General features: G+C 52.3%; 1 protein-coding gene across 2 annotated transcripts; it reads left to right on the forward strand.

The window, feature by feature from the left end:
- FAM234A (family with sequence similarity 234 member A) lies at window positions 1-27432 on the forward strand. Of its 2 annotated transcripts, none has more exons than XM_035021792.1 (12): window positions 1-380; window positions 18689-18981; window positions 22046-22162; window positions 22470-22661; window positions 23617-23747; window positions 24108-24240; window positions 24445-24577; window positions 24814-24954; window positions 25264-25339; window positions 25571-25726; window positions 26207-26309; window positions 26401-27432. In XM_035021792.1, exons 2-12 carry the CDS (start codon window positions 18714-18716, stop codon window positions 26610-26612), a joined length of 1662 nt encoding a protein of 553 aa, XP_034877683.1. In that variant the 5' UTR covers window positions 1-380; window positions 18689-18713; the 3' UTR covers window positions 26613-27432. The 2 variants fall into 2 exon arrangements, with proteins under 2 accessions (XP_034877683.1, XP_034877684.1); XM_035021793.1 differs by having other exon boundaries at window positions 24448-24577.
- The last annotated feature ends 140 nt before the right edge of the window (window positions 27433-27572 follow it).

Consider the following 27572-nt stretch of genomic DNA (forward strand, 5'->3'; position numbering starts at 1 on the left):
AGCGCGGCGGCGGCCCGAGAGTGAGCGCGGCCTCGTCCTCCTCGCGCGTGCTCGCGGCGGGGCTCGCGCGGGGCCCCACCTCTTCGCTCGCGAAAGCTCCTCTTCGCCTGGGCGATCCGGGCGCGGGGAGACTGCCAGCCAGCGAGACCCCGCCCACGGTGTCGCCCGCCTCGCCCAGCGGCGGGTCCACGCGTGTCCGTGCAGCGGCGTGGGCGGACAGGCTGCCGCAGCGGCCGCGGCCAGCCCGCTCCGCCAGCCCTCCAGCCCCAGCGGGTCGGCAGGTCCGATTCCCGGAGGCGGTCCGCGCCAGCCCCAGCTGCCCCAAAGACCGGATTTACTCCCGGTAGGAAGCTTCCCGCCCCACGTCGGCGGCACAGTAGGTAAGCCAGTCTATACTCGCGGTGCTCTTGAGGGTGCTGCACCGCTTGCCCGCGGGCGATGCAAAATGTAGGACCACGGAAGCCGATGTGCAGAGACGGCCTCCGTCCTCCTCTCTCTGTCGTCCGGACAGTGAACTCGCAAAGTACCCCGAAGGTCAGCTGACGTGTACTCGTGTAGGGGGGACATCGCTCGCACAGACGTAGCCTGCCTTACTGAACAAGACAGGCAGACTTCGACAGGGAAAAAGGCAAGGTCGCTCTCAGAGAGTTCCTTGCTCCCCTACAAATTGATTGGCAGTGATCTGACTGAGAGCCTGACCTTGAGCAGCCTAAGCTATCAGAGGAGGCAACTGCAGTTACTTTCGGGTTCTCTTGGAAACCGTGGGATTTCAGCTAAGGAGCTTGTGTGATAGGCTCCTCTCCCGGTACCGGCTGGGAATGTCTTTCTGGTGCCGCCACCAGATTGCACCACTTCCTTGCAGTTTCTCAGGGAGCAGGCAGTTAGAGACACTGAGTGTCTGCTGGGTGCGAGGCATGGTTCTAGGTGCTGAGACTGTAGCACTCAACAAAACAGGATTCCTGTCCTCAAGGAGCTCCATTTCTGTGGAAGGATATGGATAATAAGCAAAATACAGAGCATGCGGGGTGCACCTGGGTGGCTCAGTCCATTCTGCGTCTGCCTCGGGCTCAGGTCATGGTCGCAGGGTCCTGGGATCGAGCCCCACATCGGGCTCCCTGCTCCGCGGGGAGCCTACTTCTCCCTCTCCTGCTCCCCCTGCTTGTGTTCTCTCTCTGTCAAATAAATAAATAAAATCTTTAAATATGTATATATAGAGAGAGAAAGAGAGCATGCTAAAGACAAAGTACAGAGCAGGGAAGGATGAGATGGAAATGATCCAAGTATCAAGTGGACATTTATTTGCACATTTTACCAGCTCTCTGGACCTTGTTGCACTGATTGGAGTGCTTTTGGTTTCAAGTGTTGAGAATCCATTAAAACTAGCTCAACCTATGGTGGCATTCTACGGGCTTTCATATGGGAAAGTTCAGAGGACCAAGAATAGGAGGGGCCAATGGCTTAAATTAGGTCATCAGGACTTGGTAATGGTGTGTGGGGGAGGTCTTCTTGGTCCCCCATCCTTTCACATACCTCCTCTTTGCCCTGTTTCTGTGTTGGCTTTTTTCTTAGGTTCCTGCCTCCATCCTACTTACTTATTTAGTTATTTGCTGCCGCATAAAAATCAACATAAAAATTAATGGATTGGAGCCCCTGGGTGGCTCAGTCGGTTAAGCATCTGCCTTCGGCTCAGGTTATGATTCTGGGGTTGTGGGATAGAGTCCCGCATCGGGCGCCTTGCTCAGCAGGAAGCCTGCCTCTCCCTCTGCTTGCCGCTCTCCCTTGCTTGTGCTCTCTTTCTTGACAAATAAATAAATAAAATCTTAAAAAAAAAAAGAAGTAATGGAGTAAAACATCCTACATTTATTATTTATTTATTTGTTTGTTTTTTAGAGGTGGGAAGGGGCAAAGGGAGAGAGAAAGAGTCCCAAGCAGGCTCTACACCCAGCATGGAGCCCAACACAGGGCTTGATCTCACAACCCTGAGATCATGACCTGAGCCAAAATCAAGCGTTGGATGCTTAACCAACTGAGTCACCCAGGTGCCCCAAACATTTATTATCTCCGTTTCTGTCCGTCAGGAATTCAGGAGTAGCTTAGTGAGGTGATTGTGGTTCAGAGACTCATATGGTTGCAACCAAAACATTGGCTGGTGCTGTGGTCATCTGAAGCCTGGACCAGGACTCTTGGGTCTGATTCTAGATGACCCACTCACATGGCCAAAGACTGGAGGCCTCAGTTCCTTGCTGTTGGCAGGAGTCCTTATTTCCTTGCCTGGTGGGCCTTTCCATAGGGCCTGCGTCCTCACGTGGTGGTGGTCTTCCCTCAGAGTCAGTGATCAGGGAGGGGGGGCGGGGCGGATGGAAGCCACAGTGCTTTTTGTGGCCTAGCTCAGGAATTCTGATTCTGTGACTTCTGCCATATTCTATTTGTCAGCATTATTAAGTACAAAAGACTTCACCTTTTAAGGGAGTCACACCAAAGAGTTTGTGAACGTATTTTAAAACCACCATTCCACTTATCACTCCTGTGGGAAAAGAGTGCCTATTCCCTATAATTGCAGGTGAACTCTGGCCTGATATTCATCTGGGCTCTAATCAGTTAGCTAGACCCGGGTAGGGAGCCCTCCCCAAAGTGGGGATGCGTCAGTCCCACCAGAACTGCATTGAGCATGTGGGAAAGTAGATTTCCCCGAGGGAAATTAAGGTGCTGTTACTAGAGAGAATGGATGTCAGGCAGTCAAAGTGACCCCTACAAGTGACTTAATACCATTATTTAAAATCAGGTTTTAAAAGTCAACTCCTTGGTCAAGCTGTAGATTTCAAAGCAATGGTTAATAAATCCATTAATAATTACCCTTCCAAGAAAAGAACATGAGCAGAGCAGAGCAAGATTTGGAAATTTATTCAGACATGTGAATGTGTTTATTTTATGCCAGGCACTATGCTTTGTCCTGGGAAAACAAAGGCAATAAAAACAAGTGTAGGCCCTCAGGCCCTTCCCGGTCTGGGGGTGGGTCTCACCAGTGGCTCAGTGAGGACTGAGCAGTGTGCATGGCAAGATCAAGTAGAGTGGGCTTTGAAGGCACACGGGGGTTACTAGAGGAAGAAGGGCAGACGAACAGTGTGCACAGAAGATCAGCACTGTGACTGGAGAACAGATCCTGGATGTAGGATTTGGAGAGAGGTAACACCAGAGGTGGCGGACTGAAGAGCTGTCCTAGCTTTGTTCTAAAGTCCTGAGGAGTCATTCAGCAGTTCAAAGCAGGGGAATGGCATTTTCAGGAGATATTTTAGAAGGATGTCTCTTGCAGCATCGAGGAAAGAAAGTTGGAGAGGGCTCCAGAAACCCAGGTGAGAAGTTGTCAGAACAGCACCTAAAGCAGTGGAACTGAATTGCAGACGGAAATACGTTGGCATCCATAGGGTTTGTTGGATGTTTCAAAACCTACTCTAATCTCACTCACAACTGGTCTTTATAAACTTAATGAATTTCGTTCACACTCTTCCTTTATAAAATTTATAATGGAGCTTAGCTTGTTTGGATGTGATGTCAAAAAAAAGGAAGAAGGAGAAGGAGAGTGCTGATTCCTAAGTGAACACCAGCAGAGACAAGGCAGATCCAGCCACAGGCCTCTCAAGTGTCCAGTTCAGAAAGATCAGAGGTGGGCTGTAGGGGACAAGCGCTCCATCCACATGTGTTGGTAACTGTTGGACCTGGCTGATGGGCACATGGGCTGTGGGGCTCTACTCTTACAAATATGTTTTATTTTCTTATTGTTTTGCTGGGCAGCAAAGCAAGGTAAGCTCCTGAGGAGGGAGGGGATCCGAGAGGGTTGCCCTGCTCTTATGAATAATCAAACATTGACATGACAAAAGGTTTTAAAAAAAATAATGATAAAAAGTAAGTAAAGTTAAGACCTACTGGTCTTGCAGAGTTGGTCAAAAGTGATGGAGTGGGCGCCTGGGTGGCTCAGATGGTTGAGCGTCTGCCTTCGGCTCAGGTCATGATCCCAGAGTCCTGGGATCGAGTCCCGCATCGGGCTCTCTGCTCCTTGGGAGCCTGCTTCTCCCTCTGCCTCTCTCTCTCTGTCTCTCATGAATAAATAAATAAAAATCTTAAAAAAAAAAAAAGTGATGGAGTAAGAGTTACACTTTATCTTTTTAAGGGCTTTTGCTTCCCCCCCACACGCCCCCTTCCCTTAGTGTAAAGACAAGAAGTGGGGCGCCTGGGTGGCTCAGTCGTGGAGCGTCCGCCTTCGGATCAGGTCATGATCCCGGGGTCCTGGGATCGAGCCCCGCGTCCAGGCTCCCTGCTCAGCAGGGAGTCTGCTTCTCCCTCTGACCCTCTCCACTCTTGTGCTCTCTCTCTCTCATTCTCTGTCTCTCAAATAAATCTTTAAAGGGGCGCCTGGGTGGCTCAGTCGGTTAAGCGTCTGCCTTCAGCTCAGGTCATGGTCCCGGGGTCCTGGGATCAAGCCCCGCATCGGGCTCTCTGCTCTGCGGGAGGCCTGCTTCTCCCTCTCATTCCGCCTGCTTGTGTTCCCTCTCTCGCTGTGTCTCTCTCTGTCAAAAAAAAAAAAAAAGACAAGAAGTAACACCAGTGTAGCAGTCAAAGGAGATAAAATCTGCCTTAGAATTCAAGGAAAAGGCTACTCTGTGCTATTTTCTGAACAAACTATGAAGTTATTCTGTGTAATAGTTACCTGTCTGAAGTGCAGATGGATGTTCATCCTTGACTGACACTTGGGAGGTACCGGGAACCATCCTCGGGCAGGCTGGTGAGCGCTGACTGCACGTGCCTTTATCCAGGAACCAGGACCTTCCAATTTGTTCTCGTCTGAAAGATGATGTCGGGCCTGTTCTTTGTCTTCAGATGTTTTTTTGGTGAAGAGAGGAAATAGTTGTTCATCTGTAAGCAACAGAACACTATAGATGTCATTGTCTGGCTTCCACTTTGCTCCGCCAAAAATTCAGTGCTGCCTGCTGGGATACTGTGGGTGCCTCTCATACCCCGTGTTGGACCGCTGTCAGAATACTTGGGCCGCTCCTGGCCTCCTAGTGTAGGAGACGTTCTTAAACCGCTTGTATGCATAACAACCAGCTGTAGGGACGAGCCATGGAGCGTACTTGCTGTAAGATCGATTAGCGAGGGGCGCCTGGGCGGCTCAGTCGTTAAGTGTCTGCCTTCAGCTCAGGTCATGGTCCCAGGGTCCTGGGATTGAGCCCCGCATCGGGCTCCCTGCCCCGCGGGAAGCCTGCTTCTCCCTCTCCCACTCCCCCTGCTTGTGTTCCCTCTCTTGCTGTGTCTCTCTCTGTCAAATAAATAAATAAAATCTTTAAAAAAAAAAAAAAGATCAATTAGCGATCACAGACCCTGAAGTCTGGAAAGGTGGCCCCGAAGCACAGAAGACGATGGTGCGTGGTCTGAAAATTCCCTTAAAAGAATGCTGTAGGGGCTCCTGGGTGGCTCAGATGGTTGAGCGTCTGCCTTCGGCTCAGGTCATGACCTCAGGGTCCTGGGATCGAGCCCCGCATTGGGCTCCCTGCTTGGCGGGGAGCCTGCTTCTCCCTTTCCCTCTACTGTTCCCCCTGCTTGTGCTCTCTCGCTCTCTCTGTCAAATAAATAAAATCTTAAAAAAAAAAAAAAAAAGAATGCTGTAAAATTCAAATTTTAAAAGTTAGCAGGGGATTTCTTATTAAAGTACCCTGCAGTGATTTTTTCTTTAAAAAAAAAAAGGAAAAGAAATCAAATTTTAGTTTAAAAAAGTAGACCCCCTACTTCTGTAGAGTTGCCAGTTACTTGTCCTGCCAGTTTTCTTTCTGTCCTTGCCACAGATATTTTTATACTTTCTTAATCCATTAACAATTAGAGTGAGACTTTTCTAATTTAAATGTTCTGTTCTCTCTGACTCAGCAAACCATAATTAGAGAAAGAGCCTTTGGAGAAACTGGAGGTGCAGCTTCTGCAGATACGCCTGCCCCCTGAAATGTTGATGACCTGCCTGAACTGATTTTATCCTTCCCCCTGATTGGAGTTGCCACCTGGTCGCTGTCCCAACAGCCCGCCTTCCGGGGAGGACAGGTGTGGCAGCTGCGGTGGCCGGGAGCAGACATACCCACGGTAGCTGGGAGCCAGGAGAGTAATCTGGGGGGGAACCAGGCCCACGGGCCATTGGCTCCTGTCTCTCTAGGTGCCCTTAGGGTCACATCTTTTCAGGCATTTTCTTTCTCATCTGTGACATTTCTCTTCGTTTCTTTGCTTTTTATTTGACATTAAGTTAAAAAGTGGACTTTTAGTTTTACCACTGATAACTCAGAATTGATAGAAAATCCCAGTTAATGACTGTCGCAGAATCCTGTGACTTGGTGTCTGTTTTCTGTCCTGGCGACCACCAGCTTGTTAGAACCGACCAAAAAGGATACTGGATGCGAGTCTCTTTACCTCAAGGCCTTTTTCCTGTATTATCTTTTCTTCACCTTTTATATCGTAACAGCTTTTATGTTCGATAAAAAGCTCTTAATTCCATTTTGGTAGCTGGAAAGTGTTAATGCCACGAACACAAATGTGGATTGTCTTCCTTTTGGGCTTATTGACAGGTGTTAACACATGTTGCTAGTCCCCTAGGACTCCTCTCCTGCTTCTCACATTTCATGTCGCTGACACAGAGGTGAACATCGCGTTCCCAGGTGGGGCTTGCAGAAGCCTCTGTTACGTGGGTGTGCATATTTAAAGCCCACAGGCCCGCGGCTCTGAGTCTTTCCTACGCTAGCAGATGAGGACTAATACATAAACACACTCGATGTCGGGGATGTGGTTTGTTCCAGCTTTACGGTTTGCAGACGTTTCCTTGTGCTATTAGATGCAAAATACCTTTTAAGTTTCTCTTATTCCCTCTTTATGGGGAATTTAACAACAGAGGTTACAATTTGAAACAAAAGTGGGGAAAAAAACCCAGCAGTTCATAGACGTACAGATTTAGTTTGGGGAGAAATCTTGGGCGCTTTGTTTTTCAGCCTCTTGGCAGATGGGGTTGGCCCTTGGCGCCACGTCTCTCACTTGGGTTGTGAGCAGGGCGCCGCACAGCGGCCCAGCCTCTTCGCCAGGAGGGGAGAGGTTTGTCCCTAAGTGGGCAGTTCCGGTGCTGTCCCCGGCGCGCTGCAGCGTTGACGTGCGGGCCCTACCCAGCCCTGCGTCCCGATGTGCTGAGAGCCCTCCTCCGACCCTGCTCCTCAGAACAGGCCCTGGGGAGTCAGGAAGCTCCTCCGTTTCCAGCAGAGGATGATTTTGTTTCCTATTCCCAGACCCCCCAAGATCACCGTGTTCACCCTGCGGTTTCCCTGCCAGGTAGCAGGGGGCTGAAAGCACTTTGCTGTGTGAGAAGTGTTCAGGTATGTAGTAAGCCGAAGCTGAAAAAGCCGGGCGGGGAGTCCAGTCGGGGTAGACTTCATCTGGAAAGACTTGTGTTCTTTCCTTGGAAAGTTTTCTTGTTCTGCACCAGAAAGAGCCCCGAGAAACCCAAGTAAGTCATGGGAAAGTGAAAAAAAGTACTGGCTCTGGGCTCCCACTCGTATGTCCTATTAGGTTAACAATAGGATTGAGGAAACTGGGTTATTGGCTTGTTTTAGGTTCTGTTTTTGTTTTAAGATTTTATTTATTTGAGAGAGAGAGAGAGAGCGGGAGCACAAGCAGGGGGGAGGGCCAGGCAGAGGGAGAGGGAGAAGCAGGCTCCCCACTGATCAGGGAGCCCCACGCGGGACTCGATCCCAGGACCTGGGATCCTGAGCCGAAGGCAGACGCTTCACCGACTGAGCCACCCAGGCGCCCCTGGCTTCTGTTTTTTAAGAAAAAGCCTTGGCTGTGGTGCCAAGGTTTCGGGTGGCTGGGCTTAGAGTTCCGGGAGAGCCTTACCTGGGGCCCCAAGAGGACGTTTCCGGTCAGTTTAATACTCCAGAGCGCCCACACCTTTTCCAAGCCCTCGGGGGCAGAGAGTAGAGGCTGTTGAGCAGGGCAAACTCCCACCCCTTTGGGCATTTACATTTTCGTGGTGTCCTTGGACTCCCTGATCCCACGTAAACTCTGGCATTTGCTTTGTGCTCTGGGTGTTTTGCAGTATCATTATAAGCCGGTCATGCTGAAGAACTGCAAGCATCTTTCTTTTCCACAGTGGGAAGGGAGATGATTGCTAGGCGTAGTCTTCAGAAAGCTGGTCATTATTTTGAAATAGAGAATTGTAGCCTGTCAGGGGTTTGGCTGTTCTTGCAGATGCCTTCAAGTTACCACAGAACTCCATTGTTGTTGATATTCTGCCAAAAACAAACAAAACGAAGCACACAGAGTTCCCTGCCTTTGGAACAGAAGAGCTTCCTACTAAGGTAGTGGGGCGGCCTCACCCAGGGCCGCCCGTGGGGAAGCTGGTCCTTCCTCTTAGCTTGTGGGAAGCTCCGAGCCCCACCCTCTTGCACAGGTTTTCCTTTTTTCTTTTCGTTTTTTTTAACTGTTTATCTTGAACTAATTATAGACTCTAGAGATGTTACAGAAATTGTGAGGAGCTGTCCTCGTGCCGTTCAGATGTCTTACATAACTGTCCACATTATCAGAAGTAGGAAATTGACCTCGGCACAAACATCAGCCTGGCTGCTAGGCTTCACTCTCTTCCACCTCACCAGTTACTACTCGCACTCATTTGTACGTGGGTCTCCTTGGATGAGATTTTATCACAAGGAGGTATTTGTGCAGCCCGGATAGATCAGATACAGAACTGACCGTCAGGACAAAGGACTCCCAGGCCGCCGCTTCCTCTCTGCCCCCATCCCTTACTGACCCCCAGTTCCTGCACCCACCCCAGAGACCCAGCTCAGCTCGGGATTCTAGAGAGAGCTGCTGGATGTAATGTGCTGTCCCTTCCAAGAATGGAAACCTCTGGAGGAGGATCACAGTGTCTTTCATCTGTTTGTTATTATAAAGCATCTTTAATTTCACTGGGACAAAGTCTTGGAACCCTGTTAATGATTAAATAAAGAAGAAGAAATTGTTAAGAGTAATTGAAGTCAGCCGGTGATTCATCCAGAAACACTCAGGGACAACTTGCTCTTATAGAGATGGGGCCGGAGCTGGAAGTCGGCCTTTGGGTTCAGCCTCTAGTCCTCAAGCATCAGGGTCACAATGTCCTGGGTCCCGTCTCTGGGCACGTGAACCCCCTCCCAAGGAGGCGCAGTTCTTTCTGTGGCCACCGTAGGGGCTCACATCTCCTCTGCGCTGGCCCTGGTCCTACACCTCCCCTACCATACGAAGCCTTACCTTTGAATTTTCAAAGATGTCACAAGGAAGAATTGTTTATTATTGACCCCAATATAAAAATACTCCTGTGAGGTCAGACGTCGCCCGAGGTGAGGACTGTGGCCTTTGGAGTTGCTCACAGTGTAACGTAATGTCTCCAGGAATCTAGGTGGCTCCACCAGCTGGACTAGGAAGCCCAGATGTTAACATTTTCATGGTATTTCTCTACGTTTAAAATAAGTTTTTCCTTCGGGATAGGGCTTGCTCTCTTTTCCTGTAGGACTTTGTGCTGGGTGTCTGCTGCCTTCTCCAGATTTCTCTGGGGCACGGGGTGAAGGTATGGGGGAGTGAAGGGGTACCGGCCGCATCTGGAAAGCCCCACCTGAGAATACAGGGTTGTTGCAGACCCGGCAGTTTGAGGGCTGCCTGGCCTGTCTTGGGAGGAGCCCATGGTGAGAGGCCGTGGGAGGTGAGGCAGTGTCCAGGGCCCAGGAGCCTCGTCTCAGGTGGGTTCCTCCTAGGGCCATGGTCTCACTGTGGTCTTGGCCTCCTACCATCTCTGGATGTCCACCCATGTCCTCATCCATCAATCTGGATACTGTCCAGTCTCTTTCCAACAAAATCCCTTTCTACCTAATTCTGCTAAGATCTCTTGGGCGAGCAAGAACTAGGCAGACAGACAGGCTAGGTAGGTAATATGGCCAAGGTGCCCCAGATAAGGGGGTGAACCTCCAGGCCCAGCCACTCCCCTGGACTTTGCCCTTCCTCATGACTTAGATTAGGTGAGAAGTCAATGTTCCTCAATTGTGATGTCCCCACCCCTCAGCCCCAAATAGCCAGAAATGTTCACTGGCTTTGGGTCACATTTGGTTAGAAAAATCAGAAAGACTTCACATTTGCTGAGGGCCTTAAGGGATGGATGGGGTTTGAAAGGGAAGGACGTTCTAGGCAGACTTAGCAACGGGGAAAGCGTTAGGATTAGGCTTTTCAGGGCCACTGAAGGCTCTGTCCATTCACGTGAGCAGCACCGTGTCGCAGGTGAAAATCACCTGGTGTGGCTTCTTCCCTGGTGCTCTTTAGACACTTGGAAGACTCCATGTTGAAAACGGGATGAGGTCTTACAGAGCACAGAATCTGGATCGGGGGATGGTTCTGGGAGAGCAGATCTCAGTTGGGACCGGGCAACAATGGGAGGTCTTCCAGCTTCTCTGCTCCACCATCTGCAGGCTGTAGAGAGCAGTCCCTCCAGACTTCACTCATATACCACTCGGGACTTCAGCCATATTTGCAGAATACCTATAAAATTTCACTGGGGCGCCTGGGTGGCTCAGTTGGTGAAGCATCTGGCTTCGGCTCAGGTCATGATCCTGGGGTCCTGGGATTCAAGTCTCATGTCGGGCTCCCTGCTCGGTGGGGAGCCTGCTTCTCCCTCTTCCTCTGCCTCTCGGCTGCTTGAGCGCGCTCTCTCTCTCTCTCTCTCTGTCAAATAAGTAAATAAAATCTTTTTTTAAAAATCATTTCATTTAGTACTTTTCTTTAATCAACTCCTTTATTTATTTATTTGAGAGGGAGAGAAGAGCGCAAGCAGGGTGGGGGAGAGGGGCATAGGGAAAGGGAGAGAGAGAATCTATCTTTTTTTTTAAGATTTACTTTTTTTTTTTTTTTTTTTTTTTTTTGAGCGAGAGAGAGGGTGCACATGAGCAGGGGGAGGAGCAGGGGAGAGAGAGAGCGTCCCAAGCAGGCTCCAAGCCCCTCACGGAGCCTGACGTGGGGCTCAATCCCAGGACCCTGAGATCATGACCTGAGCCAAAATCAAGAGTTGGTCGCTCAACCGACTGAGCCATGCAGGTGCTCCTCATTTCTTCTAGTTAAAAACACCTTAAAAGAACATCCTGGGGCAGCCAGGGACAGAAATAGAGGACACGGCACAGTTGGAGTTTGGCCCAAGCCCAGCATCTGAGCCCCCATCCCCGTGGCCTGGGCTGGGACTCTCACAGGTGCTACTACTCTAGGAAACTGCAGTAATGACTGAAGATATCCCTAATTTGGTAAAAGACATAAACTTACAGGTTCAAAGCTGAGCAAACCCCAGACAATGAAGCTCCTGAAAACTAAAGACAAAGAAAGAAATTTAAAAGCATCAAGAGAGAAATTGGCATCTTCACAAACGGGGAAGAACCATTCCAATGACAGCAGATTTCTCGCTGGAAAAGACCAGAGGAGGTGCTGAAAACCTGCTCAAACCCTGGATCCTGCACCTGGTGTTAGCATTCTGCAGGAATGATGGAGAAACCTAGACATCATCACGTGAAGGACAATTAATTTGTTGCCCCAGGGGCCCTTGGGTGGCTCAGTCGTTAAGCATCTGCCTTCGGTTCAGGTCATGATCTCAGGGTCCTGGGATCGAGCCCCGCATTGGGCTCCCTGCTCGGCGGGAAGCCTGCTTCTCCCTTTCCCCCTCCCCCTGCTTGTGTTCCCTCTCTCTCTGTCTCTGTCTCTGTCAAATAAATAAATAAAATCTTAAAGAAAGAAAAAATTTTGTTGCCCCAGATCTACTCTAAAAGAATCACTGAAATAAGTTCTTGAAACAGAAAGGAAATGGGAGAAGAAGGGGTCTTGGAATGTCAGGAAGAAAAAACAGAAAAAGTGAAACTCTGAGTAAATACTTCTCCTGAGTTTCGAGTCCTGTTCAGTGGTTGATGTAGGATGCGTTTCGTTGACATGGGTCTCAGTGTCTATAGCGGAAAGACCTGTCCAGCGGCAGGTAGACTAAGGGACCTAAGGTTTCTGCCTCCATCTGAGCCAGTAAAAGGCTGACACCAGTCACTGTGATAAGTTAGGTGTATCTAATGTGATGCCCAGAGCAGCCACTCAAAAATCTATACAAAATGCTACAGCCAAATGAAACTAGAATTCTAAATAACGTCAGGTAACCATAGGAAGTCAGGAAAGAGAAAACCAAGACACAAAAAACAGGGAACCAGCAGAACAAAAAGGCAAGTTAAAGGCCTGACATCAATAATTTCCTTAAAAGTAAATGACCTGAAGGTAAAAGACAGATTGGCAGAGTGGATTTATAGGAAAAAAATGACCCATATGCTGTCTAAAAGAAACCTACTTCAAATATAATGACACATGGGGCGCCCTGCTGGCTCACAAGAGCATGTGACTCTGGATCTCAGGGTCATGAGTTCGAGCCCCGTGTTGTGTGTAGAGATTACTTAGATAAATATCTATCTATCTATCTATCTATAGATATATACGTGTATATAATGCTCTCTATATATTTAATGATACAGATGGATTGGAAGTAAAAAGATGGACAAAGATAAACCATGCAAACTTTAATCAAAAGAAGAATAACTATATGAATATCAGATAGAGCAGACTTCAGAGCAAGAAAAGAACTAGGGACAGAGTGGAACATTGTGTGATGATAAAAGGGTCACAGCAATCCTAAATATGTGTGCAACAAACAACAGAGCTACAGTTTCTTTAAAGACTAGACAGTGATTGCCATACAATTAATTCAGCAGCTACACTGCTGGGCATTTATCCCAGGGAAGTGAAAACCTATGTCCCTACAGAAATCTGCATGTGACTTTCACAATGACTTTATTTAAGACCTTTTGTTTTAAGGAACCTCTGCACCCAACTTTGGGCTTGAACTCATGACCCCGAGATGAAGAATCGCGCACACTACCAACTTTGCCAGCCAGGCGCCCCCACAGTCATTATTTAAAATAGCCAAAAACTGGTAACAACCCGCTATCCTTCGGTGTGTGAGTGGTTAAACAAACCATGGTCCCTCCGTACCAGGAAGTACTGCTCAGTAATAAAAAGTAACAGAGCAACGGTGGCTGGACCTCAGGGGCATTATGCTGGGTGGAAAAAAGCCAATTTCAAAGTTCTTGCGCTGCAATTCTATTTACATAACATTCTCAAAATGATAAAATGTTAGAAACGGAGCTTTGAGATTGGCAGGGGTCAGAGATGCTGGGGAGGAGCTGGTGGGTGTGCCCTAGGGAGAGAGCACAGGGGAGCAGTTGCATATGTTGGCACACACGAGTCCACACACGGGCTAAAACACTGCACCTGTGTTGCTTTCGGAGTCTGACACCGTGCCGTAGTTGTGCTGTGACCGCAGGGGAAACTGGACGGAGGGCAGGACCAGACCTCTCGGGGTGATCTTTGCCACTTCTAGATAGCAGTAATTTGAGAACCGACAGCAAAGGAAACTGTATATCTAAGACGATAATCACTTAACCATAAATGGAAAGACGTCTGTGAAAACTATGTATGTGACAAGGGCACCTGGGTGGCTCAGTGGATTAACCATCTGACTCTTGGTTTCAGCTCAGGTCATGAGCTCGGGGTCGTGGGATCATGTCGGGCTCCGTGCTCTGTGCTCAGTCAGCTTGAGCTTCTCTCTCCCTCTGCCCCCCACCCCCTGTGCATGTGCACACACACTTTCCCTCTCTCTCAGATAAATAAATACATCTTTAAAATATGTATACGTAACTACCGAAATAAAAATGTTCATTTACGTACCACCTAAATTATCTTGTAAACTGTCAGTGGTGTAGGAACGGCTCTGTGAAGCCCCCTTATAGAGGCTATTCCTGGGGGGTGGGAGGTCACAAGGCCTCACTGGAAGGCTGTCGAGGAATCTTCATGCCAAGAGTCTATGCTGCTTCTCAGAATGTCAAGCACAGACCCTTGGCCCCTGGGGCAGCTCTAGGCCCTAGGCCCAAAGCAGGTCCTTTAACAGGAAAGAGGAGGTGAGTGAGATGAGTCGGGTCTCCTAGGGTCTAGAGAAAGTAGAAGCGGCACCAGCTGGTGGTGACGAAGACGAAAACCGAGAAAGGAGTGACAGAGACAGAGGGAGGCACACAGAGCCCGGCGCACTGCGGACATTGCCTACAACCTTCCCAACACCTGCACGAGACGCACGAAACACCCACAACCACGCAAAGGAAATCACGCTTCTATTAACAAGTCTGTGGAAAGCCACAAAACAGGTGGTAGAGCTTGCTCCCAAACCCAGCTTCAAAGTCTACTCGGGTTTTCGCTTAGACCATCTGGACGTATATTTAGGGTTCTTTTATTTTGGTGCTAATAATCTTTCTCTTTTTTTAAGGCACCAAATTGGTTTTATTTTTGTCTTTGACAACATGCACAACAGTGGAATTGTACTCCTTGACTTGACGTCCTTAAGTAGGCACTAAAAATGTTTACATTGAGGAAAAGTCACACATTTAAGCAGTCCTCTGTAAACATAACCCCTTCTCCGTATGTTTTCCTACTTTGTTTCATACATAAATAGCAGTTTGCAAAGTTACAAATAAAACTATCAGCTCTTAGGGCCCCAAAGTATATATAGGTTCTGGAGCTCGACAGAATGTTCTCTCTGTGATTTTGTAACTCATACCATGCACTTCCCTCAGTCATGATCAATCATGACTTATGATCGATCACAAATGGTTATCGAACTAGTTCTGCGTGTAACAGACCTTTCAATGCACTTGCTTAAAGATGCCATGTGTTTTGGGGCGCTGGGTGCTCAGTCGGTGGCCGTGCAACTCTTGGCCTCGGGGTCCTGAGTTTGAGCCCTACGTTGGGCACAGATTACTTAAAAAACAAAAAAAGATCAAAATGGTCAATTGGCTACATTTTTAAAACAACAGCAGAGAAGGCTGCTATTTAAATATTACTTTATTGGGGCACCTGGGTGGCTCAGTCGGTGAAGCGTCTGCCTTCGGCTCAGGTCATGGTCCGGGGTCCTGGGATTGAGCCCTGCATCCCCTGCATCGGGCTCCCTGCTCAGCCGGGAAGCCTGCTTCTCCCTCTCCTTCTGCCCCAGCTTGTGCGCTCTCTCTCTCAAGTAAACAGATTTACTAGATTTAGAGAGAGAGGGAGAGAGAGCTAGTATTGAGCTCTCCCCCTTGTGCTCCTTCCACCAGGTGGGTCTGGGAAAACGAGGACCACAGGCTGGGTATGAGTAGTGGGGTCACTTTGAACGGAGCCCCTTGTTCTTGCATAGACAGTCTTAGGGTGCCTTCCCACTGTCCCCTGGTGGACGCCGTGCTTTTGACAGATGAGGGCAGTTACAGCTCAGACACCTTGAGTTTCCTGCCCAGTGTTTTAAAGCTCTGAAGTAAGAGAAATTTAAAGATAGAGGTTTTTTTTTTATAAAGATTTTATTTATTTATTTATCTTAGAGCGCGAGCGTGTGCAAGGAAGGCAGAGGGAAGGGAGAGAGAATCTCAAGCAGAGTCCCTGTTGAGCGAGGAGCCCAATGCGGGGCTCGATCCCACAACCTGAGCTGAAACCAAGAGTCGGACCCCAACTGAGTGAGCCACCCAGGCACCCCTAAAGACAGAGCTTTTAAAGTCAAGAATTTTAGCATTCCGATTTCTCGCTCAGTTTTCTTTCCTTTGCCAAAGGGATGTACGTGTTCTAAATACATCAGACGTCCGCTCCTTGGGGACATAGCGTCTAGACCTGCTGAATAAGCAGCTTTCCTGCTGGCCCAGCCTGACCCCAGGCTCTGCTGCGGCTCTTTCCCTACTTACTCCTCCAGACACCCTCGCCCCACCTCCCCACCCCACATCAGGTGCTCGGGTTTAATGAGGCCCCTGCTCATGAGTCATTGTTTGATCCTCCCGTGTCCAACTCATTACCTTGGACGGGCATGCCTTTTCCGACTTCCCAGACCTCCACACTCATGAGTCAGCACGAGTGAGAATGCACACAGATGCATTTGGGTTTCTTTTTAAATTGTGGTAAAATACAGGGGCGCCTGGGTGGCTCAGTTGGTTAAGCGACTGCCTTCGGCTCAGGTCATGATCCTGGAGTCCAGGGATCGAGTCCCACGTCGGGCTCCCTGCTCGGCGGGGGGTCTGCTTCTCCCTCTGACCCGCTTCCCTCTTGTGCTGTCTCTCATTCTCTCTCTCAAATAAATAAATAAAATCTTAAAAAAAAAAAATTGTGGTAAAATACACCTAAAAGTTACCGTTGGCGACATTAATCCGTCCGCAGTGCCGCCATTTTCATCACCCCCACGCCCCGGCAGCCACCACTGCCTGTGGCTATGCATTTGCCTGTTGTGACCCTTTCACGTAGATGGCGTCTTTCTGTCCGGGTGTCTCACCGAGCACGGCTGTTCCCAAGGTTCATCCCTGCCGTAGCAGGCGTCATGCGTTATGCCTTTTTAGGGCCAAGTACTGTTCCATTGTGTGTATCCACGTCTTACAAATAAGGAAGCCAAGAACGTTTGTTTACAGGTTTTTACGTGAGTCTGTTTGCAGTGTCCTCGGGCGTAAACCTGGAAGAGGAGTTGCTGGGTCACAGGGTGACTCTGTTACTCTGACCCCGGTTATATTCCCACCAGCAGTGCACAGGGTCCCAGTTGCTCCACATTCTTACCTGCACTCGTCATCTTTCACTTTTTTATTTTAATGAAAGCTACCCTAATGGAGGTATACACACAGGTTTTGAGGGTTTGGGGGGGAGGGGCAGAGGGGGAGGCGGAGAGAGAATCACAAGCAGGCTCCCTGCCCAGCACGGCTCGATCTCACGACCCTGAGATCGTGACCTGGGCCAAAATCAAGAGCTAGATGCTCAACTAACTGAGCCATCCAGGAGGCTACACACAGGTTTTTAAGTGAATTATTTATTTTTTTTTTTAAGATTTTATTTATTTATTTGAGAGAGAGAGAATGAGAGAGAGCACATGAGAGGGGGGAGGGTCAGAGGGAGAAGCAGGCTCCCTGCGGAGCAGGGAGCCCCATGCGGGACCCGATCCTGGGACTCCAGGATCACGACCTGAGCCGAAGGCAGTCGCTTAACCAAATGAGCCACCCAGGCGCCCTTTAAGTGGATTATTTTAATTAAATAATTAGAGAGGGGCGCCTGGGTGGCTCAGTCGTTAAGCGTCTGCCTTCGGCTCAGGTCATGATCCTGGGGTCCTGGGATCCAGCCCCGCATCGGGCTTCCCTGCTCTGCGGGAAGCCTGCTTCTCCCTCTCCCACCCCCCCACCCCCGCTTGTGTTCCCTCTCTCGTTGTGTCTCTCTCTGTCAAATAAATAAATAAAATCTTTAAAAAAAATAATTAGAGAAAAATAGTTAAAGACAGAAACTAAAAAGTTCATAAAAAAAAAAAATAGCAGTCTCTTGTCTCCTTCCATCTTCCTTAACCTGTCCTTAGACGGGCCACTCTGAGCCACCGGCCATGTCCTCTGGTTTTCGCCTCCATCTGGTCTCAGGCATGTCCCCATTTGAGTCATGAACTGTTGACTTTCTTTTTTGGGCAGACAAGGATCATAACTCACGCAGACCCATGTAGTCCCTTCCATTCTCTCGATAGAATTTGTGTTCATTAGGACACTGGCTTGGGTGTTTCAAAAGGACCTGGATGACAGGTAACTTGCCTTACACCAGGTAGACAGTCCTGTCTTTCTCATCTAATAAAGAACCCAAGGATGGATGGTGGTTTCCAGCTGCCAGGGAGGGTCCAGGTGCTTCCGTCCTGTGGCTTGGCCATCTTCAGAAGCGTTCCCTGCCTCATTTTCCAAGCTGGTGCCTCCAGGTTGGCTCAGCACATCACCCACGTCCAGCCAGCAGGAGGCAGGGCTCCCGGCGGCACTCACACTGGGACCCGTCCTCCCGCTGTCCACTTCCTCCTCCATGGACGTCCAGCGCGTCTTAACTCATCATTAGTAACAATCCGCTAGCGTTCGAGTGCTTAATGTATGTCAGGTGCTGTTATAAGTGCTTTATGTGAATTTACAAATTTAATCCTTTAAGCAGCCTTCTAAAATAGATTCTGATTTCCTTTTACAAGTCAGGAAATGGGGCATGGTCACGTGCAGTGGTTTGCCTCATTTCACACAGTGAGCGTGGGGCAAGGCTGGGACACCAGAACCCGCCTTCACTTTTGACACTTTTCCCCAGGGACCCATGATCCTCCGGGGGGGGGGTCCCCGTGTGAGGGTGTTGGTTTCACCACATTCGCGCCTGGGCCCCCTGCCTGTCTGTGCTTCAGGCTGGGGGACAGTGGCTCAGGCGTGCCCAGACTGTGCCAAGGCAGCTTAGTTAATGTTTAATGCGTGGCTTGATGACCCGCCACGGCCCCAGCGCTGCCCAGCACTCCCTCGGCTTGCCCCCGCCTTAGCAGGCTGGAGACACTGGGGTGTTAAGGGTGGAAATATCCCCTGCCTGCCGGTTCCACAGGAGCAGTTTGCCATCAAAAGGACCTTCTTGGGTGGCATCCAAGACACCGTAAACATTCATTTAGCTTTTCCTTCTTGGGCTGATGGGCACAGTCATGGCTGCACCCGGTCTGGGAGACTGAGCACGGCTGGAAGGCTGGAAGGGCAGCTGTGTGACTGTCCCTGTTTTATTGACGCAGTGACCAGCTCTGGCATGTGCACGTGATGATGGACAGCAAGGACCTAGAAGCGGAAATCCACCCCTTGAAGAATGAAGACAAGAAACTGCAGGAGAATCTGGGAAACCAAGCAAAAACGGAGGATAGCTTGAAAGGCTCGCCTTGGCAGCCTCACCTCTCCCGATGCCGCACGGTGGCATTTTTTCTTTCACTGTTTGTCTGCCTTTTTGTAGTGTTCGTGGTTTCCTTCATCATCCCGTGTCCAGACCGGCCTGTGTCCCAGGGGGTGTGGAGGATCGACTACAATGCAGCAGGTATGCCCCAAACCCCTGTCCCCGGGGTGGGGGTGGCATCATGTCCCCGAGTCTAGGGTGGTGGGTGACTGAGAATCAGCCCTGAGTGGCTGCCGATGGTGCGTCCACGGTCTTGGGACTTCGGCGAGCTGCCGGGCAGCCTCTCAGGAAAAACGGGAGCACGGTGGCCTGCTCTCCGTATTAGGAAGGATGGGTTGTGCCGATAAAGGAAAGGGGCCCCTTGGGTTAGGTTTTGGAATTTAAAAAAATTAATAACACAGAGCAGCTGGAAGAAGAGATAGAAGGAAGGCTGTGGGGAGCTATGAAAACTGCAGGTTTTGTAATTGGTTTCCTCAAGTGCTCTGCGGCCATTGCGGTCGGCTGAGCTGGACTTGAGCAAATCCCTTTCCCCCCATGAAGGCGGTGGTCTGGATTCTTGGCCTCTATGCAAAGCCACCGAGTCAGGCTTTCTCTGGACACTTCGCTTCCTTGTTAGGGTGGGAGCGCCCACAGCGAGCACAAGCGGCTGTGAACGCCGGCGGGCGTCTCTTGTGCAGTGAAGGGAATTTCTCGTTTAAGCCTCGCCGTCAGTTTTATTCAGAATTTGACACTTAATTTTGAGAGACAGGAATAATGTATGTTTCTGTGTTTCTTTTTTGCAGCTTTTATTGAAGTGTAATCTATATGTCAAAGTGTTCGCTTGTTTTAAGTGTACAATTCGATGATTTTTCGTCCATTTATGGAGCAGCTGTGCACCTGTTGGCCCGGTCCAGTTTTAGATTTCCATTGTCCCCGATCCCCAGCCCAGATAGCCACCAGCTGCCTTCTGCCTACAGTCTTGCCTTTTGTGGACACGTCACGTAAAGGAAGTCATGTGGCGTGGATCTTTGAGTCTGGCCACTCGCTCGGGAGACAAGTCTGTCGGTTACAGCAAGTCCCCGGTTCTTTCTGGGGCTGAACAGGCTTCCTCCCTGTGGTTCCTGCAGCCTCGGGCTGCCGGGGATATGTGGGGACCTAGAGTCTCATTTCCAGATCTCATTTTCTGGATCTCTCCATTCACTTTTTGTTTCTTATCCAATCTGATACCCCATGTCTTTTGATTGGGGGCATTTAGCCCATTTACATGCAGGGTGACTATTCAGAGATATGAATTTAGTGCCATTGTATTGCCTGTGAGATGACTGTTACTGTATATTATCTCTGTTCCTTTCTGGTCTATGTTACTTTTGGGCTCTCCCTTCACTTAGAGGACTCCTTTCAATATTTCTTGTAGGGCTGGTCTGGTGATCGCAAATTCTTTTAGTTTCTGTTTGTCCTGGCTCCATTCACTTTTTGACTGGTCCTCCTGACTGTTGTCGGCTCCGCCCTGTATCCCAGCCTGTGTCTGGCTTCAGAGCTGGTCTTCGCTGCCGGGGAGAGCACCGTAGCCCTGGACATCTGGCTGCAAATCACGTTGTCCCCCTCTGGCGGGGAAGCTGACCCGTCTGATGCCCAGCCGCGGAGGGCGAGGTCAGCAGGAACCATAAGTAGGATGGTGGACGCTGACTGTCCTGACCCATGGCTTGGTTTTTCTCAGGAGGCACCTCTTGATTTGTGGCATGCCTTGTGTCTGTTTCCAGAGTCCTGATACGGTTGCTTTTGGCAATTTGTCTCATTATATTGTTGTTTCAAAGGAGAGGATTTGCCAAGCTCTTCCCTCCATGAATCTGGAAGTCCTGAGACTGGCGTTTGATTTATTTTTTAAATCGTAGTGAAATAGACATGTACATTTAGAGAGTGTAACTCACTGGCGTTGGGACATCGATAACACCATGTAACCGTCACCTCTGCCCCTTTTCATCATCTCAACAGAAAGGGTAGCCAGCAAACACCGACTCCTCTCTCCCTCCTCCTGAGCCTCTTGGCCTCTGAGTCTGCCTATTCCAGGGGCCTCCGCAGAAGTGGAGTCATATAAGACTTGCCCTTCTGTGTCCGGCCAATTCCACTGAGTGCAACGCCCTCCGGGTTCATCCATGCTGTCGTGGGCATCCGAATCTTCTTCCTCTTTACGGGTGAATAATTATTGTATGTGGACTGCACTCTGGTTATCCATTCTTCTGTCAATGGATACTTGGCTTGTTTCCACGTTTTGGCAGCTGGGAATGACGCCTTGAACCGGCTGTATAGGGACCAAGTCCCTTCTTCCAGTTATTTTGGGTGAAAGAGCATGAGGTCATGTCTCATTACCGTTTTGATTGGCATTTCCCTAATTGCTGGTGATGTTGAGCATCTCCAAGTCCTTTGCCTGCTTTTGCCTTGGGTTGTCTTTGTGCTGGAGGGGTAGGCTGATACTGGGTATCAGTCCCTTGTCAGATACCTGATCTGCAGACATTCTCTCCCACTCTGTGGGGTGTCTCTTCACTCTCTTGACAGTGTCCTTTGATGCACAAAGGCTTTAAATTTTGACTCCAGTGTGTCAGTTTTTTCTTTTGTTGCCTTGCCTTTGGTGTCACATCCAAGAAATCATTACCAAATCCAACGTCATGAAGATTTTTCTCTATATTTTCTTCTAGGAAGCTCTTAAGTTTAGGTCTTTGATCCATTTTGAGTTCTTTTTGTTTTGTTTTTTAAAGATTTTATTTATCTATTTTAGAGATAGAGGAGGAGCAGAGGAAGAGGGACAAGCAGACTCTATGCTGAGCCCAGAGCCCCACGCGGGGCTCGATCCCACGATCCTGAGATCATGACCTGAGCAGAAATCAAGAGTCGGACGCTTAACCGACTGAGCCACCCAGGCGCCCCTTAGTTCGTTTTTGTGTTAACACTTGCAGTGTATCATTTGAGTCCTTGAATGAAAGGGAGAAGTCAACCCTTACGAGTGTGGGAGTGCAGACTCCTGGACCCAGACAGGCAGGGAGGGACTCCTTCCTGAAGAGAAGGTGTGCGAGCATGCGTTTGCACGCCACTGCTCTGGGTGCGGCCTCACGCTAGCAGGTGCTAACTGGTGCTGACCCACAGGGAGCACAAAAGTAGGTGGTGTCGGGCTTGACCAGGCCTTTAAGCCTGGCGGGGCCCCAGGACTACAGTCTGTGATTTTCTTTTTCAGTCACCTATGACTTTCTGGCTACAGAAGACATAAACAGGGACAGGATCCAAGATGTTCTCTTTCTTTATAAAAATACCAATGGCAGCAACAATTTCAACCTATCCTGCACCGACGAAGGTGATTTTGCTTTTACCTGAAAAAGGAGGAACTTCCTGTGGGTGGAGGGGTCCTCTCCTTCTGCCGTCTTTGGGGGAAGCAGTTGGTGGAATTTCGGGAAACTGGAACGTTGCCCTTCCTTCCCAGGAGGCCTAGAAACAGACAGGGTGTGGGCTGTGGTCCCAGCACCCTGGCCCCCGCGCAGCTCCTGACCCCATGGGGCCAGCAGTAGGGTTCCTGCGGGGCCAGCGGTCAGGGCTGGGCCCGGGAGCAGGGTGTGGGGAAGAGGGGCTGACGTGCCCCACAGAGTTGGGTCTCTCCCCGCCAGGCTTTTCCTCCCCCTGTACCTTTGTGGCCGCCGTGTCTGGGGCCAACGGCAGCGTGCTCTGGGAGAGGCCCGCAGCCCAGGACGGGGCCCTTGTGCAGTGCTCCGTCCCACAGCTGCAGGGCGGCAGGTCGACCTCTGCCTGCATCCTCGTGGGCAGACCCGGTTCCTTCGTTGCTGTGGACTTGTTCACAGGTAGGCGGCTCCGCACAGGAGGTTCCACACCAGGGAACTCTGAGGAGGTTCAGCCTGGGTTCTCGCCCCAGCCCACAAGATGGGGAAGAAGGTTCCAGGGGTAGGAGGGAGGGGTGCCGCCTCCTCGCAGTCCCACTCCACCCTGTCTTGTCACCTCCCGGCTCCTTTGTGCTTGTGGGGCCAGCAGAGATGGGAGCTCAGTGGCAGCTGCAGTACCCGGGCCAGCGTCTGGTTGAGCCCCCGGGGGAGGGCCTGTCAGGGCTCTGGATGCACGGGCTCTCGTGTCTGGGCCTCCATGTAACAGGCCGTGGTTAGCCCCCAGATCCCACTGGCGGCTTAAGGAATTCTGTGCCTAGACGCTGGGTGTGCTGAGGAGTAGCATTTCCCTTACCAGTCGTGGGTTTAGGGGATAGAGGAAAACAAAGAGAAGGCTGGAAATATTTCACGAGAGGAAATACTCTTAAAAAGGGTGTGGATGAGATCGTACCTGGGGAAAAAAGAAGCTGTTCTGTCAGGGCCTCTGTTCGTGGGTCCAGCCATAAGCATGCCCCTTCCTTCTCCACCTCTGTGTGCAGGACTCAGCCGGGGCCTCCCTGGAGGCCGAGGGTCCACCTGTGACTTCAGCAATAGTCAGGGGGCCTGAGGGGCTTGGGAAGCGTCAGGCCCTGTCCATCCGGGTGGGAGGGTCAGTGTTGGCCCTAAGATGTTCTAGAGCCAAACATGAGAAGACACAGGAGAAGCAAAACAGGAAGGTGGAGCTTTGTGGTTCCAGAAGCGACACATCTGACGCTCTGGCGTGTGATGACTTGGATGCCCAGTGGTGCGCACTCGGCGCTGGCCTCTGGCCTCCTGCTGGCGGGCACTTCCATTTCTCACTGTGGGCACTGTGCCATTGCTAGCCAGCAGCGGAAGGGGATTTGAAGCCAGCACTTGGTGACGTTGTGCTTGGTTTTAGGCGAAACCCTGTGGAGCCACCCCAGCAGCTTTGGAAGGAACGCTTCTGTCCTGAGCTCTTTACTCCAGCTGCCCGATGTCGATGCTGACGGGGCCCCAGACCTGTTGGTTCTCACCCAGGAGGAGAAGGAGGTGCTGCTCCCCTCCCGGGTCGCCGTGGCCCACTCACTGTGATGCCTCTTCTCTGCCCCTTGTCCACTCTCACTTCCTGGGCACAACGTGGGTCTGACCATTTGTCGGGGGACGTGCCCAGGGCCCTGTGCTCCTGGCACCTGCTGACCGGCACGCTGGGGCGGCTCTGTTCCCCCTGGGCAGCTTCTGGGCAGAGCGTGCACTTGGCCGTAGGTGCCGCAGCAGCACGGAGGACAGGGCCCTGTGGCTGGCGTGGGGCTGCCCGCGTCCCCGGGAGGGTGTGCAGATGCCTGAGTCCACACACTCAACGCATTCTTTCCTCGGACCAGGAGGGTCTTGACCCCCTTCTCTGTGTTACAGGTCGGCGGCTACCTCTACTCCGGCAGCACTGGACACCAGATTGGTCACCGCGGCAGCCTTGGTGTGGGCGGGACCATGGGCTCCCTCCTGCACATCTCCCCGGCGGGTGCCCACTACATCCTTTTCCCTTGTGGTATGTGCGCCTTCTGTTCCCGGGACTGTCCCTCTCAGGGAAGCCGGGGACCGCAGGGAGGACACGAGTTCATCACTGACAGGCTCAGAAAGCCCGAGCGTGTCGCGCCCGAGGCTCAGGGAGGGCACCGTGTGTCCCGGAAGCAGGGCTAGCGGGTGGCCTCCTCCCGGCTAGCAGCGTCTTGAGGCTCTTCTGGGTTTCCAGCAGCGAGCTCCCTCTGTGGCTGCTCTGTGAAGGGTCTCCACGAGAAGGCGACCGGGAACGGGAGCTCACTGAGGAGCGACCCGCGCTGGGAGGGCGTGCTGAACGCCACCACCCCCAGGCTGCTGTGGCACAGGTCGGTCGGAACGGGGGATTGCAGGGGTGGCCGCGGGGCGAGGGCCACAGCCCTGCCTGCCGTTGGGCTCAGACACGGGAAGCGGGCCTACAGCAGCTGAGATGAAGCCGGGGGGGCTCTCTGCACACAGCCAGCATCTGGTCCTACCCTAAACTGAAGCAGGGAGCATGGGGCGAACTGCGAACCCCACAGGCAGCCCGCATCCTTGCCACATCCCTCTGGCTCTCTCCCCTTAGCCCGGGAGCCATCCGCTACCTGATGAACGTTCCAGGGAAGACTGGTGAGGACCTCCTCCTCGTGAGTTCAGAGGCCTGTGTGCTGGTTGATGGGCAGGACCTGGTGCCCAGGTGGACCTTCAGTGCAGCCCAGGTCTTGAGGTACCGAGTCTTTCTCCAGGAACCAGACAGTGCTTGCCAGCCGGGCACCACAGCCTGTCCCTTGGCAGCCCTGGGAGGAGGCCTCGGGTGGCTGGGGGACGTCTGTGTGCTTCAGCCAGAGGCCTCTTGCCTGTCCCCTGGTGCTGCCCTGCACCGGAGGGGCCGGTGAGACCCCGTCCACCCTGGCCTCAGCTGCCTGTCCAGGCCCCATCCAGGTGCGGCCAAGGAGCAGAGGGCTGGTGTACCTGTTCCCAGAGACCCCCCCCCGACAGAGGCCCTGTGTGAACGCTCCTGTCCTGTGCCTTGCAGAAAACCCATCCTCGGCCACTACAAACCTGACACTTTGGCTGTGGTCATTGAAAACGGAACCGGCATTGACAGACAGGTTGGCTGCACCCCCTTTGAGGCCCCACCATTGTTCGTAGCTGAGGGACGTTAGTCGGGACAGCAGACGGGGCCGTGCTGGAAGGCTGAGCTAGCAAAAGAGAGGCCTTGGCAAGATATCCTGGGTGCCCTTGGGGTTCAGCTCTTTCAGGGCTGGCCTGGCTGGGGCCCGTGGGCCTGTGCAAGCCCCACCTGTGACCGCCCCCCCCCATGCTGTCCCCCTCCCTCCCAGATCCTGTTCCTGGACCTCAGCACTGGGGCTGTCCTGTGGAAACAGGCTCTCCCAGGCCTCCCCGGCGATCCACAGTCTGCCAGCCTGCCAACTGCAGACCACCGCTCAGCCTTCTTCTTCTGGGGCCTCTACGAGCTGATGGGCACCAACCAGACAGTACGGGCAGGGCATGGACTAAGGGGACACACCTGGGCCAGGGCCAGAGACCAGAGGCCAGCCTTGGGCCCTGCCTCAAGGCAGCTGGGAGCTAACTGGGTGACTGGGTGTGCACACATAAATGGAAGCCATGGGACCGTGGGTGGGATGAGGTACCCCAGACCACACGGGAGGCTGGGGCTGAGGTGTGCCTTGGGGCAGAGGATGGGGATCTGGGAAGAAGCAGGGGGACGTGGGGGAAGGCAGGTGCGGAGTTCCAGTGGGAGCATACCTCAGAAGGGTCAGGGTCAGGCTAGGGGAGGGGAGTAGAAGCTGCTTGCACCGTTGAGGACCCTGTGGACACAGCTCTGGGCAGGGCCACTCTCTCCGGGTGTCCGGAGCGGGCGAGCATAGCACGGCCCCGCCCCTGGGCCCAGGACACCAGTGTCTCTGATGCAGACGTGGGGTCAGCCTCATGCTGCACTGTGGTTCTCGCTCCAGGAGCCCAGAGACGCCCAGCACACCCTGTACGTATTCCATCCCAGCCTGCCTGGCATCCTGCTGGAGCTGGCTAACTTCTCTGCCAACATCGTCGCCTTCCAAGGTGAGTGCGCCTCCCAGGGGCTGGGGCTGCGCCTGCCGTCGGCTCAGCTCTGGCTGCTCCCGAGCGCCCTGACGGCCCGTCCCTCCCATAGCGGTCCTGTTCGAGCCAAGCCGCCATGCTGCCTGCGTCCTCCTGATGGGCCCGGCTAGCCCAGACGCGCCTGGCATGGTCTCCGTGGCCAAGCACAAGGTGCGGGACCTTGTCCCGAGCGGTAGGGTGGTTCGCCTGGCCGAGGGCGGGCCCGACAGCGACCAGGCTGTCCGGGACCGGTTCTCCCGCCTGCGGTACCGGAGTGAGGCCTAGAGGCCTGGCGGGCAGCGCATGTGGGAGAGGCTCCAGCTGCTGGGAAGTCGGTCTTTCACTGGGTTTGCACTGACTCCCTACTCCTGATCCTGGGGTTCCCGTCCTATGCGGGGACGCGCGTGGGTGAGGGGATACCCAGGCCTCTCCCCTCCTGCGCAGCACGTCCCCACAGGTCCTCACTCTGCCCCACTGGGGTCGCAGTCCAGGCCACCTGCCTTCATCGTAGTCTCGCTGGGCCCTACAGCACCACCCTCACTCGTCCATATTGGCAGGAGGGACCGGGGTTCCAGGAAGAGAGCCCCATCCTGAGAAGTCCCGTCCCTCGTTCCTGTCTGCACACCCTCCTGGGGCCTGGGAGGGTGGTTGGCCTGGGGTGGCCTCAGGGCAGCAGCTGGGCACTTGAGGCCGTTCCAGCCTCTGGCCTGGTTAGTGGAAACTTGCCCAGGGATTCCCCTCTGACGCGGAGGAATAGGGCTGCCGTGCACTGTAAGGCCATCCTGCTGCTCATGGATGCCCCAGGGGCGTTTCTGTCCCTGTGCTGGCCACGTGTGCTGTGAACGTCCTGAGGAACTGGCCAGAGGGCGCACGTCGCGGTCAGTTTGCACCCCCTCAGTACACACTGGAGCTGCTTTTCCCTTGGGGGTCCCCACACCCCTGGCCGGTGCCTGGCCCCCTCCTGGTGCTCGGATGCCCCCAGCAGTCGGTGTCACCTGATGCGGGACTCACCTTTGTGCCTTGCTGTGGTGCTCCTTGTGGCTCACTGTGCCCTGATGACCCCGGGTCCCGCAGGAAGAAACCGGAATAAATGGTTTGCACTGTCTGAAAGGGCACGTGTGTGCCTCATGTGTCTGCTCCAAAGGGGTAAAGTGGATTTGGTGCAGGCCAGGCTGCTGGCATAGATGGGGAACCCTCTACGAGGGTCTCAGGGTGTCCCCCCCCTCGCCCAGTCAGAAATGGGGC

Source organism: Mirounga leonina, unplaced genomic scaffold (assembly GCF_011800145.1).
Source record: "Mirounga leonina isolate KUSES-001 unplaced genomic scaffold, KU_Mleo_1.0 Mir_175, whole genome shotgun sequence".
Taxonomy (NCBI): Eukaryota; Metazoa; Chordata; class Mammalia; order Carnivora; family Phocidae; genus Mirounga; species Mirounga leonina.

Bases quoted from the DNA above. Each gene is read 5' to 3' on its own strand.
- FAM234A (XM_035021792.1), top strand. From the start codon at position 18,714: ATGATGGACAGCAAGGACCTAGAAGCGGAAATCCACCCCTTGAAGAAT. The intron at 25,727-26,206 runs GTACGGGCAGGG...TTCTCGCTCCAG, and splicing joins TGATGGGCACCAACCAGACA to GAGCCCAGAGACGCCCAGCA. The intron at 26,310-26,400 runs GTGAGTGCGCCT...TCCCTCCCATAG, and splicing joins CAACATCGTCGCCTTCCAAG to CGGTCCTGTTCGAGCCAAGC.